We start from the raw sequence: 17,051 nt of genomic DNA, 5'->3' as shown, positions 1-17,051 counted from the left end.
ACGGCAACAAAAATTATTAGGGGACTGGAACACATGAGTTATGAGGAGAGGCTGAGGGAACTGGGATTGTTTAGTCTGCAGAAGAGAAGAATGAGGGGGGATTTGATAGCTGCTTTCAACTACCTGAAAGGGGGTTCCAAAGAGGATGGATCTAGACTGTTCTCAGTGGTAGCAGATGACAGAACAAGGAGTAATGGTCTCGGGGTTGCAGTGGGGAAGGTTTAGGTTGGATATTAGGAAAAACTTTTTCACTAGGAGGGTGGTGAAACACTGGAATCTGTTACCTAGGGAGGTGGTGGAACCTCCTTCCTTAGATATTTTTAAAGTCAGGCTTGACAAAGCCCTGGCTGGGATGATTTAGTTGGGGATTGGTCCTGCTTTGAGCAGGGGCTTGGACAAGATGACCTCCTGAGGTCCCTTCCAACTCTGATATACTATGATTCTATACCCTATGATGAAGACCAAAAGCAATGCAACCAATTGCTTCCCAAGAGCTATTCTTCAGCAACCCTGCAATTTTGGATTGCATATTACTAAGCGCTGATGATGAAATACAACCACACTCTTTGTGAAAAATCCAATCATTTTATTGAGCACCTCCCTGCAGAACACTGTGACCAGGTCAAGTCCATAATAGCTGAGCGTCAACTCCTAGCAAAAGCCATACTGTGGGCTACAGCTATCTGTGTTTCAAGGTCCAAAATACTTAGGGAGGTCAAAAACTTTCCTTTTGATGCATTGAAACTCTTTTCCAGGTCCACCAAAGAACCTCTCCAAACTTTGAGGGATTCTAGGCCCATTCTCAGGTCCCTTGGCACATACATGCCTGTAAACAAAAGAAAATCTAGCAGGTCACAAATAGCACAGAGAGCTCATCTGGTTCAGGTCTTTACATACAAAGTCCTTCTGAACCATCTAAGAGGTGGCCGAGATATCAAATGAAAAGACCACCTACCATAACTGCTTCCATGACCTATCTGTCCTCTTCATCCAAGTGACAATGTTGATGGTTTGGTCAAGGGTCCAGAACATCCCCACCTCCAAAATCTTCAGCTGCCCCACCCTGCTGACCTCCCTCCCTTTAGAGACTGTCTCTCCCATTTCCAACCTGCATAGGAGCAGATTATATTTTGGAGGCCATCACATCTGGTTACTTCATTCATTCTTTTCCCCTCCATCCTCCCTACCCACACCCTCTTCCCCATCCCTTTTCAGGAGTCTGTTTGGCTGCGGGGCTGGTCTAGGGTGCCATGCTGGGGGCCGGGGGGCTGTTTTTGTTTCATTACTCTGATGCGCCATTTCCCTGCAAATTTATCATCTGGTACATGACAGGTCTCGATCATGGACGTAGCTCGGGTCTCACAGTCGTGAAACGGCTACACACGCAATCAAAAATAAAGTATTCAAAAGTTTAACAGCCGGAGGGAGGCGCCAAAGATGCTCCACCCCCCCGGGCACCATTTGGTCTGTGGCAGGTCCCGAGCGCCACTGAGCTGCCCTACAGGCAGGGAGCCCCCCAGGCTCCAGCCGCCCGGCGCCTCCGCGGAGCCCCGGGGCGCCTGGGGTTGGGCGGGTCTGACCCCAGCAGCGTGTGGGCCGGGCGGGCGGGCGAGCAGTCCCGGAGCCGCTCGGCCGCTCCCTGCCCGGGCTGGGCTCCGCTGACCCGGATCCGGATCCAGCCCCAGCCCCCGCCCCCCCCCGCGCTGGGCCAGGGCGGGGCGGCGCAGGCGCCTTGTTCGCGACCCCGGGACAGCGAGCGGCCTCCTGCTGCGCTCAGTACGGCCCGGACCCGCCACCGCCACAGCTACCGCCATGCTGGGCCGCCTGGCTTCCCGGGGCAGGTGAGCGCCCGCTCGGCGCTGCGGCTCTGGGGCGCCCGGCTACGGGCACGGCGGGAGGGGAACGCCGCTGTCTCAATGTCAGTCTGACCTGCCCTCGGGGGCCGTCTCGGGGCGGGTCATTAATCGGGTGTTACCCCCGCTCTGCCCCCTACCGCGTGACTCTGCGCCCCCCCCCGATCCCCCAGGTCTGCCCCCCCGCTCTGCCCCCTACCGCGTGACTCTGCGCCCCCCCCCGGTCGGCCCCCCGCTCTGCCCCCTACCGCGTGACTCTGCGCCCCCCCCCCCCCGATCCCCCCGGTCTGCCCCCCCGCTCTGCCCCCTACCGCGTGACTCTGCGCCCCCCCCCCATCCCCCCGGTCTGCCCCCCCGCTCTGCCCCCTACCGCGTGACTCTGCCCCTCCCCCGCTCTGCCCCCTACCGCGTGACTCTGCGCCCCCCCGTCTGCCCCCCTGCTCTGCCCCGTACCGTGTGACTCTGCGCCCCCCCCCGACCCCCTACTCTGCGCCCCCCCCACACCTGCTCCTTACCCCGTGACTCTGCTCCACCTACCCCATTATTTCCCTACTCTGCCCCTGGTACCCTTGCTGCCCCATTACTCCCTCTCTCTCTTCTGCCTTTCCCTGTTACCTCCTAATCCCATCTGCTCCCTGCTCTGCTCCCCCCTACCTCATTACATCCCCACGCTGTGCCCCCCCCATACCTCAGCTGCCCTCCACTCTTCTCACCCCATATCCCCCAGCCCTGGCATGGGACCAGACCAGCGGGTAGCCAGAGGTTTGTTTGGTAATTTTTAGGCCCACTTCACTTCTCTCTTCCCAGTGCGGTGGGAAGTTTCCTGGCTTGGAGCCCTTGCCCGTCAGCTCACATACCCTGGCTGGCAAGGCGCAAGGAAAGGGTTGGGTTTTCTTTTCTGGCTGTGATTAGATTATCATTTTTAATTCTCAGCAGCTTCATCCTGCCCTGGGGCTCCAAATGCTTCTGCAGCTGTGTAGGCTTCTTGAACTAAATAGGGCTACTTATGTGAGTAAATCTAAGCAAATGCTTAGGTGTTTAGGGACTTGAGCCCTTCAAAGTTTAAAGCCCCCATGAACAGATCTTATTTCCTTTGTGTGAACTGTTTAGTATCAGAGAGCAAGGGTGGGTGAGATGATATCTTTTTATTGGACCAACTTCTGTTGGTGAAACAAGCTTTCAGACTTACCTAGAGATCTTCTTCAGGTCCTCAAAAGCTTGTCTCTCTCACCAACAGAAGTTGGTCCAATACAAGATATTACCTTACCTATCTTGTGTCTCTAAAGTCCTGGAACCAACATGGCTACAACAACACAGTCTAGCATCAGGGAGCTGGATGTTGCTAACTCATGATTTTATCACTATTTGTGTTGTAGCTGGTGTTTTTCCTAAAGTCGTAGCTGTTGGAACCAAGAGATTGCGCAAGTATCTTGACTTCTGTTAAAAAGAGTGGTTTCTAGCTCCCATAGTTGCAGTGAAAAGGTTGCTTGGGGCTGCCAATACTGTTGTTAACTTCTTTATATGTCTGGACCTTAATTACATAGTGAAGAATTCGGCCAATGTTACTCACATTGAGAAGTACCTTATGCCACAAGTAATCACAATGAAATTAATGGGACAAGTTGAGAAGTGTCACAGATCAGGGCAGCTGCTCCCTATTGCCCTCTGTGGGCCCTCAAGGGCACCCACACTCAGGCATTCAGCTGCCTAGCTGTTACCTCACTAGGGTGGAAATCTGCTCTCCCTTCTGACGGGGGTATTTCCAAGCTGAGCAGTTCCCTGCCTTTGTTGTGTTACTCCTAGCAAAGACATTTTGTCTTAGCAGCGCTGCTTAGTTTCTCTTCAACGACATAATAGTGCAATTGCTATGGTTATAAGTTACCACACAGTTCTTCCTATGCAAGCCTATTTTTATTCTTTGGGTAAAAGCACGACAGCGAAAACACATTAAAAACAATAAAAGAACCAAGTTATATGCTAGCCAGTTTACCGGAGATTTCCCCCCAGTTTTGGATGGTGAGTCCTTCAGACTCCCAAGGGGGTCTCTTTTGTAGTCACTAATTCAGAGCAATTTCGGCTCTGAACTAGCGTGCTCATGAACAGTGGAGTTCATATTTCATGCAGTTTGGGGAGCATGTAAATAGTAGACACTGGGACTCTTTTCTCAGGGCATAGTTTCAGAAGGATGGATTTAAGGAGGATAATTTAGATTCCTCTTACCCCCAGGTATTTCCTAGGAAATCCACTTTATGTGCATTGTCCCCAAATGTCCTTTGAAATTCCTAACATTTCCCCCAAGGTTTACATTACTCTTCTAGAAAAGTTACAAACAATACTACAACGACCCATAAACAATTATAGATTTTTAATACATTGGACCTCATAAGGATTAAACCTCATTCATTAAAGTTTAACTTCATTCAGTGAAGTTTATCTTAATTCCATAAGTTTGTCCAAGATATTATGAGTCTGTCACAGTAAGAGACTAATCAGCGTAAGAGTGGCAGGATCTGGCACATGAGATCATTTGTGTAACTGTATTTGCTTTTTTAAAAATAATTTAATATTGAATGCTCAGTAAGATGAGTGTATTTTTTTTTTTCCCCAGGAGTTGCACGAAGCTGATTGCAGCTTTGGGATGTTTGGCCTCCAGGCAAAAACACACACTTCCTGACTTGCCTTATGACTATGGTGCCCTGGAACCCCACATCAATGCAGAAATCATGCAGCTGCACCACAGCAAACATCATGCTACTTATGTGAATAATCTGAATGTTGCAGAGGAGAAATATAAAGAGGCATTGGCAAAAGGTATGGGTGGGTGCTGTTAACAGAATGGAAGAAAGCTACTACAATCTTATCTTGTAGTTAATGCGTGTGACTGATAGGAGATATGGGTCTTATCCCGAGCTTGCGACAGTCTTACTGTCATGACCTTAGAAAAATCACTTAACTGAGACACAGAAGTTTCCCACCTATAAAAGGGTGATACTAGAGTATCTGCCTTCCTCTCAGGCATGTTAGACTTAACTTATTAGTGGGCTCAAACTTAAGGTTTTCCAAAAAACTCTATAGAAGTGCATAATATTAATAATACTTTAGATACATAGCAATATTACACATTTTTTTGCTTGCCAAAATAAACATTTTAAAAAGTTCTGCATTGGTTTCCTGTAATGTCATTGCTGCATGTCTTCTGTTTCAGAAAGTTGGCAGCAATAATCTTACATACTGTTAGCACTGTTTTCAAATATGTTTCAGTATAATCATATTGAGAAGTGCATCTTACATCTTGTTCTGTCAGAATACTGGACTGGTAAAAATGAGTGAACCTCCCTTTAGCCAGGCAGATCAATTTTTGTTGGGTTTCTAAAGAACACCTGATTTTTAAGATGTGTTCTGTCTAGAGAGTCACCTCTGCTACTGTAGTTGGTTAACACTTCACAGGAATAGCTGGCGGAGTTTTTTTACTGCTGTGCAGAGAATCGGAGATGTGCCAAGAAGCTGGTGACAGGCAACAGTGGGAAACCCACAGAGGATGCAGCCAGCTACCACCCCATCTCCCTCAACTACCAGCCAGCTCATGGAACGGGTGCTGCTCCACTGCCTGTCTAATATTATCAAAGACATCCTCCCAGCGTAGCAGGCTGGATTTTGCCCAAAGAGGAACTGCTGTGATCAAGTAGCTTCACTTACTGGCCACATTGAGGCAGGATTCCATAGTAAGTTGAAGACGGGGATCACCCTTGTTGATCTGTCCTCGGCATACGACACTGTCTGGAGACAGGGACTTCTCCTCAAGATCTCCCGCATCATTCGCTGATGGTGAACAATCCACCTCTTGGCGGCAATGACTGGAGAGTGCTGCTGTAAGGTACACCTTAATAGCCAGATCAGTTGACCAAGAACTCTTAACTCCTGCATCCCTCAGGAGTCTGTCCTGGCCCCAATACTTGTTAATCTATACACCGTGGATATACCAGCAACAAAGTCAAGGAAATTATGTATATGGATGACATTGCCCTAGCTGTTCAGCATACAAGCCTCCATACCCGTCCGCTGCACCCAAATCTGAGATCTTAGCACAATGGCTGATTATTTCCAATTCTGGAAACTTAGACCTAACCCAAAAAATCCCATGGTAACTGCTTTCCATTTGAACAATAAAATGGCTAATACCAAACTTGACGTACAGGTCTGTGGTGAGAGCGTCAGCCATGAGGCTAATCCAAAGTATCGTGGCATTACACTGGACCAGAGTTTGACCTTTCGATAACTCCTTGAGAACACCTGCGATAAAGTCAGGTCTTATGTTGTGCTTATCAGAAAATTGACTGGAACATTATGAGGCTCCAGTCCACAGACCTTACGGACCACAACAATTGCCTTGGTATATTCTTCAGCTGAATATTCAGCCAGCGTGGTCTCTCATCAGTCACACTAAACTCCTTGACACTCAAGTCAATAATGGTATGTGCGTAGTGTCAGAAATGTTCAAATCGACTCCAGGTGACTGGCTCCCGGTGCTATTGCACATCCAGCCTCCACAGATTAGAAGAACTGCTCAGGCAGCTCGCTTTCTTAACCATGTCAATGCAATTGCGACAATCCCGCTGCACCATAACCTGCAGAATTTGCCAAAGATGAGATTAAAATCCCACAACCCTCTGTGGAACTCTACCAAGACCCTTACACCCAACTTCGATGCTGAAGGTCAATGGAGAGTCACATGGAGCATTTCGACCACTCAGTAGAAACAGCTTGTTGATCCTGTTGAAGAACCACTGAATTTTGCTTTATGTCGGAAAGACTGGTGCAGATTGAATCGCATCAGGACATATCATGGGAGATGTGGACAAACCCCCTTAAAATGGAAAATGAGGCAATCACCTGTATGTGACTGTGGTCACCAGGCACAAATGATGGAGCACGTCATATCTGAGTGTCCTCATCATTTTTTGCCAGGGGCCTGCTGCAGCAGTGTGCTGGCTGTCAAACTTAGATATAAATTTGTAGTCGTTGCTACCTACCCAACCCATACGAAAGAAGACAACTTTATCCACTACTGTACAGAGTCATTTGATGGTCATATATCAGTATGTACAATTCATTTCCAAAAATAACTAGGTATTTAGGTGCACTTTAGGGGTCAGTGGGATTTACGCACATAAATCAGGGTATTTCTGAAAATCACTTGGTACTTAACTAACTAGGTCATTCATTTAGGATCCATTTTCTTCAAATGCCATGTTGTCTATAGTAGAAGCATGAATTTAGTTCCCTCTTTTATCTGGATTAGACAATGCGTTTTCCCTTCAGTAGTGGTCAAAGGAAAGCTTTGTTGCAGAGCAGAATTAGAGAAAATAGGATTAAGGAGGGAAAAAGTATAAATAGGAAAAGAACCAGACATACTGCTTATATTGCACAAATGCGTAGTAACTAAAGGAATGCAGGATTGTTGTCTCCATTGGTGGCTCCTAGATAAGCAGATATCTGTCTACAGCATTGACAACTGTTCGTGATATGGTGTATTAATGGTACAGACCAAGTACTGCACTTAGATATGTACACACAGCTTCCACTGACTTCACTTTGAATTGCATGTGTATATCAGAAGACAGGGTTTATCCCTTTGTTTTAAAAAAAAGTCTTTCAGATATATTCTGTTAACCCTGAATGTTCACTACTATGTAGTGTTGTTTTTTGTTAACGAACAGCAGTGTTAGTAAATTGTTGTTCGTACAGCTTTCAAAGCCAATAAACTCAATACTTCCAGTAGCATGAATTTTGTCCTTCAGAGTTCAGTTTTGTAAACATTGCTAGGAAAGAGCAAAGTCTCCATTTTTGTCATCTAGTTTAAAAATAAACCCCCAACAACATAAGCAATATGCGAAAGCGTGCCTTTCTGAGAATGAAAACTTAAATTAGAATGAAACTTCCTCATATTTAAAGAAAAATGTGTTAGTAATACATTTCAACATTGGACCACATACTGAAGTATTTTTAAAGAAGTGTTAATCTGTAGGTGTGTGCTATCTTGTACTCTGTTAATTAGTATTTTAAGTATAGCTCATGTAATGTTTGTTTATTTAGAGAACATTGCTTTCCAAAGTTCTGTATTCATTTGAAAAATATTAAATTAACAAGGTACCTGAAGAGATTTATGTCCCAGTTCAGGAAAGTGGTAAAATGCGTGCTGCTTGCTTTCCTGAACTGGGTCCTTACTACAGAAAATAAGAATATTTTACTTAAATAAGTTTAATTTTTTTTCCAATTTAGGCCCCGATTCTATAACTGGCCCCTCACAATTTCAGGGATTTGCCGGTTGCAGGATCAGATCCTTGAACAAATAGTTCTTTAGGGTGTAGACCATGTCGTCAAATGCACTTATACAGCGTCTTCCAAATGGAGGTGTGTGGTTATTAACTGCAGTTATATAGTGACTTGCCTCTGGCTTATAGTACATTCATTTTTTGCTTCTCACACAATAACATGCAGCTCTGTTAGTGGGTTGCAAAATCAGCGTAATGATAGTCTATCAAGTGGCTGTTTGGGTTTTGACCTCGGTTTTCTAAACAGGGTTTTGAATGGCTAGGATGAGGAACATGGTGGAGTGGGATAACTTCCAGTGCCTGTGTGTACTGCTGTGGCCTTGTCTTCACTAGGGGAAAAAAGGAGTGTTCTTACCTCCGGTTAGTTAACATGTGATAACTAATATGAGGTAAAATTCTAGTGAAGACAAAGCAGTTTGTAGTTTTAACCTGGGTTAGCAGATTAAGGTAAACCTCAGGCTACCCCACGGTCTTTATCTAGACCTACTAACACATGTGAAGACTACAAACTGTCTTGTCTACACTAGGATTTTATCTCATATTACCATCTGTTAGCTAACGTAAGGTAAGAATATACCTGGTTTTCCTACCTTAGAATATGTGTTTGCGCACGTGTGCAGGCATGCATGCGCGCACACAAAACACCATAGGCAGAGTGCCAATTACCTTCTCTTCCACTCACCTCTCCTCAGTGCCATCCTATGTATTCCTTGCAGTGCTTTAGCCCCATTGTTGGATAAAGGATAGCAGGACTGCTTTGGCAGCACAAGAGATCCCACCCTCTCAGATTAGCATCAGAAGGCAAAGGTAGTGTGTTATCAGCCTGTAAGGTGAAAGGCACTCCTAACTGAGTAAGAAGAGAGGGTCAGGAAGAAGGTTGAGGGAGGGAGCTTAAGAGGTGCTGAGAGTTATCCTTCCACCCTGATTTGTGCCTTTTCAAGCTGTGAGCTTCCATATCTCACTTGTGCTGGGCTGACCTCTTTTCTTAGGAAAGCAGAAGTGTAAGGGACCGTACAAATCCTCAGAGGTGCTGTCGGTACTATTTGTAATACCTACTGTGTTTCAGTGTGATGATGATAATTTCCTAGCTCATATAAATAGGAGCAGAATTACTGAACAAAGTGCCCAGTCTAGATGGGTTGTTCTGATAGTGACCCTGATTGAAAATATATTGACAACATATTAGCATGAAATCCTTTTAATGCCTCTTTCTTTTTATGTAAAGAAAAACAAATTTAAAAATAACTAATTTTTATACAGCTATAACATGAGACATAAGAACCTGTAGCAAATCTGTTTTTTAACTTTTACATCTTAAGTAAACTTACTATTTTTATCAGACTAGTAACTGTTGTATTAATGTGCGTTGACTGTCTTCCACAAAGAAATGAAACACACTGGATATCTTATAGTATGCTTTAGCGTTAGTTATTAAGAGGATTTAACAAAACACTGCACTCTTGATTTAATCAGAACAGTTGGGGCTCACAGTATGCTGTTCATTAACAATTGAATCAGAGATTCTTCTTAGTTTTTTTGCTTACAAGGTTTCCAAAAAAGATCATGTATTAAATGTACTGTAGTCTGTATAGTTCAAGCTAAATCAGCTGGAAAAATACAAAGTGAAGAAAACTGGAGTTTAACTTGTTGGGTGTGAAGGAATACATACATACATACACACAAACGGTCTGTCTGAAAATAACATTTGACTAGGTCCCTTTTTTTTTTTTTTATGGAACTGTAATTCTGTTTTAAATATCCTGTCAGAAGGATACGATAGGTGTTCTTCCAAAACTGTATCTCCTACCATCCTTGTTTTATTCAATGTCTGTTTTAAGCAGTTGGTTCAGATACAGTACAACTTTAGCACTAGATTCCTCAAAGTAAATGCTACATACAGTAAGCACTCGTAAGGGAATTCTGCACCAAAAAAATTTAAAATTTCTGCACACAGTATTTTAAAAATTTTCAGATTTTATTTGTCAATTAATAAATGTGGAGGCTCCAGCATGGAAGTGGGGAGTACAGGCTACTGGCTGCATGGAGGTGGGAGCACCCTGCACCGGCTGGGTGGGGGTCAGAAGCAGCTGGGTAGGGGTCTGGGTGTGGGGGGTTTCGTTGGGGGGTCCAGGTGCAGGGGGGTGGGCTCATCAGGGTGGGGGTTCAATGGGCCTGCTTAATGTGGGAGCCCCAACTGCAGCTGCCGCTGCAGAGAGAATGCCACATGTGGGGCTCCTGCTGCCCCCTCATTCCCCTATCCCCTTCTCTTCCCCATCTCATCCCCCTTACCCACTCCCACATCCCCTTCCCCTGCCCTATCCCATCCCTCTTCCTTTCCCACTGCCTCTTCCACCCCCCCCCCCTGCCCCAGCACAAATAGGAGGGGAGAACAACTGGCACTAGGACCCAGGAGGTGATGTCTAGCTGCAGAGTCAGCCAGCTGGGGCAGCAGGCTCCCTCACGTGAGCAGCTCTGTACTTGCAGAAGCTGGCGAGGGAGGGGGCAGTGTTTGTTTGAGGGGGGGGGCAGTGTACTCCCAACACTAAAATTACACCACTGGGTGTCCCCAGCCCCATCCCCCTGTGCGGTGATTTACCTCTCCACCGGCTGGTCCAGGCGCCGGAAATGACATGCTTGTGCTGCTGGTGGAGGGTGCATGACCGTTCTTGAGGCTTCCCTGTCATTTTCTACAGGGAAGCAAAGAAATCTGCAAGGGACATGAATTCAGAAAACCCTTGTGAGTTTGGTACATTTTACAACCTAAAGCTGTCTGTATTTTACCCCCTTCTGCTCATCTAGCCAAATGGTAGAACACCAGTTAACACCTGTGCAGGAACGTACATGGTCTTTTGATGCAGAGTTGATAATTGCAAAGAGTTGCCAAACATTGAGATATTATGTGTCAAGACGTCAGAGAGCTATGTTAAAACAGTTTTGTGTAGAACACGGTTTACAGTGGGGAGCACAAATGCCACAAACTGACTTTCTCCCAAATTTTAATAACCTGTTACAGCACTGTACTATAGTTCAGCTTTTATCTTGGTATGAACAGTGCTTACTTGTACTTATTCATCACTGTGGCAACACTTTCTTCCATTTAATTCTGTTGATCTTGTGTGTCTTTAGGTGATGTTACAGCTCAGGTGTCTCTTCAGCCTGCACTAAAGTTCAATGGTGGTGGTCACATCAACCACACCATCTTCTGGACAAACCTTTCTCCTAATGCGGGAGGAGAGCCTCAAGGTTCGTACTCATTTTTGATGGCTTACTGATATGTCAACATTAACAAATGGAATTAATTGTGACAAACTGTGGCCTGCAGAGAAATGTCTTGTATGTAGTTTGTCACTTAAAAGCTAAAAGACTTCGAAAAATTAAGATCCTTCCAAATTGGCAGTCTTCTAGTATGTCTGCTCAGCACCTAACATAATGGGGCCCTGATCCTGATCAAGACCTTTAGAGGCTCCTGTAATACAAATAATTAATAGTGTTCTAATCTTTTACATACACTTTAAAATAGAGCTTTACTGAGCATGAGACTAGTCTTTTTCTAAAGACAGACTTGGTTACATAGGTAGCTATATATTTGTTCACAGTGTAAAAACTGCTGTTGTTATGATGTTGCCGCTGTAAAATTCATTAACCTTTTATTTTATTGATTGACTATGGAGGAAGAAATTAACCACCCGAAACTGTGATAATGTAATAAAAGTCTCCAAGACCTAGATTAGTGCTGAATGCACTGCAGTCCATGGAAAGAAAAAACAGGTAACAAAAATCAACCATTCCAGGAGTTGGATCAGGCTGTGTCATTGACCTGACTTATTAGCTTTAAAGCTTTAAAAGACCTCATGGAAGAAGTGCAGTTTTAAAGAAGGAAAGTGCAGAGGTATGATAGACCAGTGGTTCTCAACCTTTCCAGACTACTGTACCCCTTTTGGGAGTCTGAAGCCTGATCCCTGCTGCCCAGAGCTGAAGCATGTCACTTAGCTTTGCAGGGCTCCCTGTGATGTGGGGCCCCAGGTAGTTGCCCTGCTTGCCACCCCCTAATGCCAGTCCTGCACTTGCAACTCCCTAAACCTGTCCTGCGACTCCGAGGTTAAGATGAGTTGACATATCCCCTGGAAGACCTCTTCGTACCCCTAGAGGTACACATACCCTGGTTGAGAATCATTGTGCTATAGACTATGACAGGGAGGCAGTTAAAGATATTGGGGACCATGTAGAAAAGGACTGGAGAAGGACATGAAGGAGGCTTTAGACGAAGGTGATTCTCCCCCAGCCCTCCCAAAAAATTAACAATTTTGTTTTTATGTAAAATCGGAAAGTGTTTTGAGTGGACGTGTCAGTTCTTTCAATCTCTGGGGTTCAGGATAGTACATAACTACTTCAGTTTTTCTCTGGTAGAAACTAGGCATTTGTTGTTGCTGTGAAGTAGTTAACATGCTTTGAAGAGTCATTGTGAAGGGTAAGATTCTGTCATGGGTATTTTTAGTGAAAGTCAGGGACAGATCACTGGCAATAAACAAAAATTCATGGGAGCTCGTGACCTGTCCCCGACTCTTACTAAGAATACCCTGGGGGTTTGTAGGGGAGGGGGGGGAGTAACAGTCAGAGTGCTGCTGAGGGCTGACCACCGGCAGCTGCTTTACCCCTGCCACTGCTTCTGTGGAAGGGGCTGACCGCTGCTGCTCCAGCCCCACGGGGGGCTGACCCAATCCTGGCCGCTGCTTCAGCTCTGGGGCTGACCGCTGCATCAACCCTGCCACTGCGGAAGAAGTCACAGAGGTCCTGGAAAGTCGTGGAATCTGCGACCTCTATGACAGAATCGTATCCTTATCCATTATATATAGGGCTGTAGTTTAACATCATAACCTCTCATTAAAATTATAGTTTCATGATTCAATGTTTGCTAGTTCTTCTTGGTCTTCGAACTACAAAAAAAACATTAGAAAATTCAGAATTTCCACTATGGAATTGAGAAACCGGAAGGGAGGAGTAAATGTGTCACTGAGGCTAAGCTTGAATAATACAGTTCAGGCTCACTTGTGTTCAAGAACTTTGTGAAGTACTTTAGTCTAAAGTCTGCCTTAATTTTGCTTCCCCTTATCTTGTACTCCCTTGCAGCTTCCTCAGTTAGAAATGATTAGAACATGCTTTCCTGGAAGTTTAAGCAAAGACCTAGCAATGCTGCATTAAAGCCTTTATGTACAGCACTAGAATAGTTCATGCTCCTTCAGGTACAGAAGATGCATCACTTACTCAAAGAGTCTACAGTTGAAGTTAGACAAAGCGGCTAGGGAAGAGAGTAGGTCATAACAAAACTATAACCGGGTTCAAAAAAGAATTGGATAAGTTCATGAAGGACAAGTCCATCAATGCTGTTAACCAGGATGGTCAGGGGCACAATTCCATGCTCTGGGTGTCCCTAAACCTCTGACTGCTGGAAGCTGGGACTGGATGACAGGGGATTGATCAATCAATAAATTGCCCTGTTCTGTTCATTCCTTCTGAAGCATCTGGTATCGACCAGTGTCAGAAGGCAGGGTATTGGGCTTGATAGACCGTTGGTCTGACCCAGTATGGCTATTCTTATGTTAGTTACAGAGGGTTATATTACAACTGCTCAAATAGTACCTTACAATATGGGATACAGATGTTAGTGATATTACTAACTGCGTGCTGCAGCTCACAAACATTCAGTAAAGTCTAAACATGTTCTTATCATTCTCATGCCTATTTTAACAATACCACGGGGGAGCCAGCCTGATTCAGCTATGTATTTGTCAGTATTCAGTTGAGGCGTGGGGACCATGGCATGAGCTGGCACCTGGTCATCAGTGAGCATCAGAGGTGCAATTCGTGGGAAAGTTTATAAGGATACTTGTCTTGTATACTTTCAAGTCAAACTATCTAGCACTCTTCAAATAACACTCCCCGTCACCCAGCCGTTCATTCTGCTGTGGACTGACAAACACACAAGCTCCTTAGCATTATAAATACTGGATAACAACATGATAGTACCTTTATATTGATTATTGCACTTCGCTGAGATTTTTTTCCTTTCTGCTTTCCTTTTAAACTGGATTATCTATATAAAATACTAATGCATAAGATCTGTTCAGAATTAATTCTTTCCTTTCTCAGAAAAAATGGGGAGAGGGAAGCCAACTGCCTTGGCCTCTCTCTGACTTCAAAAATTAAATCTTTATCCGCTGGAAAATAGTGTAAAGTGTGGTGTGTGTGTGTGTTTTTTTTTTTTTTAAATATAAATTTAAGGGGAACTGATGGAAGCCATCAAGCGTGACTTTGGCTCCTTTGGAAACTTCAAGGAGAAGCTGACGGCAGTATCGGTTGGTGTTCAAGGCTCAGGCTGGGGGTGGCTTGGTTTTAACCAGGACCAAGGCCGCCTGCAGGTCACTGCTTGTTACAATCAAGACCCTCTGCAAGGAACAACAGGTTAGTTTTGTTTTTAAATGATCTTTGAAAGAAACCACAAACTGTATATTTATGAGGAAAGTAGCTGCAGCAGCAGCTTGAAAGGGCTATTTAATACATGCATCTTTTTCTTTCTACGTAAATATGGCTAGACAGAGATTGCATGTGCCTGTATCTTTATTAAAAATGATGAAAAGTAGTAATATCCTTTTTAAACCTAACACTTGTGAAGAACCACTTATGAATTTTGGAGAATGTATGGAGGGTGGGGGTTAAAATCTTAGCTTCGGTGGACAGGGAGAGGAGGAAGATGTATGGAGGATGAATTTTCAGCTGTACAGGGACTTCGGCGTTCATGGATGATGGGAGGGTTGCTCATAAGGTTTCCTCTTTGGAGAGAGTAATTTTAAGAGGCATCAACTTAAAAATTGCCTTCATCTGAAAACTTTTTGCTTCTCTTTGCAAACAACACTTAATCTCACCTATAAGTGGAAGATTAAACTGTTTTGTTTATTCTGTGTGTTTGACAGCACTGTGTGTATAATTAACTTCTCCTGTGTGTAGGCTTGTCTCTCAACAGAGGGGAGAGAAACCTCTCCTCTTTACAATCACACCATTTTTATTTTTAAACCTACTGACATTGATAGGGCACACTGGGGCATATGTTAAAACCTGAAATGACACTTACCTTTCTTTGAATCACGACAACTAGGGAAGGTATATGGTCATGACAGATATTATTGTCAACAAGAGATGGCCCTTAAAGATTTCTCAGCCAGGGATAAGCCAACAGCAAAATGTTGGACCTGACCTCTTTTAAAAGATGTCTGATTTGCCATGGGTGCAGATTTTATTTGACTCTGTGCTGTGATGGTAGCAGTTGAGCCAGTTGGATTCAGACTGTGCTGCTGAGGGAAGATACCACAGTACATCTAACAAGGTGCATAATTTTTGATGGTTTCTCTTATTGTCCGTCTCTCCCTCCCATCCCAGTGCAAAAACTCTGCAAACTTCCTCCATGGCTCTAGAGAGAGAACAAACCACACGTGACAGTTGTTAATCACATCAGTTAATGGACTTTTGGAAGGCACTCAGATACTGTGGTGTTGAGGGCCATACAAGAACCTATGTAGAACACAATACAGGGGATGAACTGAATCTCTGTGGATTAGCAACTGCAAAGACTTTTTAGCTGGATTCAGTTGCAATTCCTTGTTGGGGTTTCCTAATCCTTAATCTCACAAAAACAAGGATATAAGTAACGAAATCAGGTGTTTAATATGTTTTAAGGCACAAAATACATTCATTAGAGTGGAATGTTACATAAGCATAGATTCGAGAAGTATGATTATTGCACCACAGCAGAGTATTTTCCAGTAACAGTGTTCCTTAAGGCAGTTTTTCCAGTTCAGAACTTTATTTTTAGAACTCGATCATTCTCTCAGGGTTGGGTGTTTTCATAGCTGTGTATCATAAAATCAGCTACTGCACTTCCTCTTTTATGTGAAGCAGCTGTATAAGATCTAGCAATGTGCACCTGTGTGCTGGAGGGTTCATTGTTGTCTTTAAATGTTATGGAAATTAAGGATAATATAGTTGGAAATATTCTGAAGTAGGGTTTTGAAGTTTTGAAATGTTTCTTATTCATCTGAAAATATTTTCATAGACTCACAAAGTTATTTTCTCTTCTCTAGGTCTTATTCCTCTGCTAGGAATTGATGTGTGGGAGCATGCTTATTATCTTCAGTATAAAAATGTTAGACCTGACTATCTAAAAGCTATCTGGAATGTGATCAACTGGGAGAATGTATCAGCAAGATACACAGCTTGCAAAAAATAAAATGGAGATCTCACACAGACTATTACAAGAGCACCAGTTCTACCCTGAAATCATTTTTGTAGAGGTGTGTTTACTGGTTTGTTAATGAGTCGATCCACTGCTGAAAACACTTTAATGCATCCAATGAAAACGTTTGCAATCAAGCCAAGTGTTGCTTGTCTAATTCTGTGAAAGGTATTTACACATAGACTTAAAGCTTTAAACTCTTGTGCAACAAGTAGAAACAATTCTCTAATTCTTTGTAGGGATAGAACTCTTAAAATTTCATTCTGGTTCTACTGAACTTCCCTGTATTTGATAACAGTGAACTTATGAATGTCTCTAGTATTGTCCTTTACTACAGAAGGGAAAACCAAGCTAATCTACATCACAGTGGCTTTGTGAGGAATAGATACATATGAAGCACTATAAAAGTGCTAATTATTAATAAATGACATACCAATACATTTCACAATACTTGCACAGATTGTTAGGAAAACTTAGTTTCCAAGAGCATTTAATGATTTCAAAGGCAAAAGTGATTCTCAAAATAACTATTAAAAGTTAAATATGCAATGCCAGGGAGCGTCCTTTAGAAAGTGATAGTAG

General features: G+C 43.9%; 1 protein-coding gene across 1 annotated transcript; it reads left to right on the top strand.

Annotated features, from left to right (window-relative positions):
- The first annotated feature begins 1,694 nt into the window (after positions 1–1,694).
- Positions 1,695–16,606, top strand: SOD2 (superoxide dismutase 2). Its single transcript, XM_073337820.2, has 5 exons — positions 1,695–1,841; positions 4,462–4,664; positions 11,312–11,428; positions 14,465–14,644; positions 16,318–16,606. Exons 1-5 carry the CDS (start codon positions 1,813–1,815, stop codon positions 16,461–16,463), a joined length of 675 nt encoding a protein of 224 aa, XP_073193921.1. The 5' UTR covers positions 1,695–1,812; the 3' UTR covers positions 16,464–16,606.
- The last annotated feature ends 445 nt before the right edge of the window (positions 16,607–17,051 follow it).

This window comes from Lepidochelys kempii, chromosome 3 (genome assembly GCF_965140285.1).
Source record: "Lepidochelys kempii isolate rLepKem1 chromosome 3, rLepKem1.hap1, whole genome shotgun sequence".
Classification (NCBI taxonomy): domain Eukaryota; kingdom Metazoa; phylum Chordata; order Testudines; family Cheloniidae; genus Lepidochelys; species Lepidochelys kempii.
Note: the sequence above shows the minus strand (reverse complement) of the source record. Positions and strands in the feature narration are given on the sequence as shown.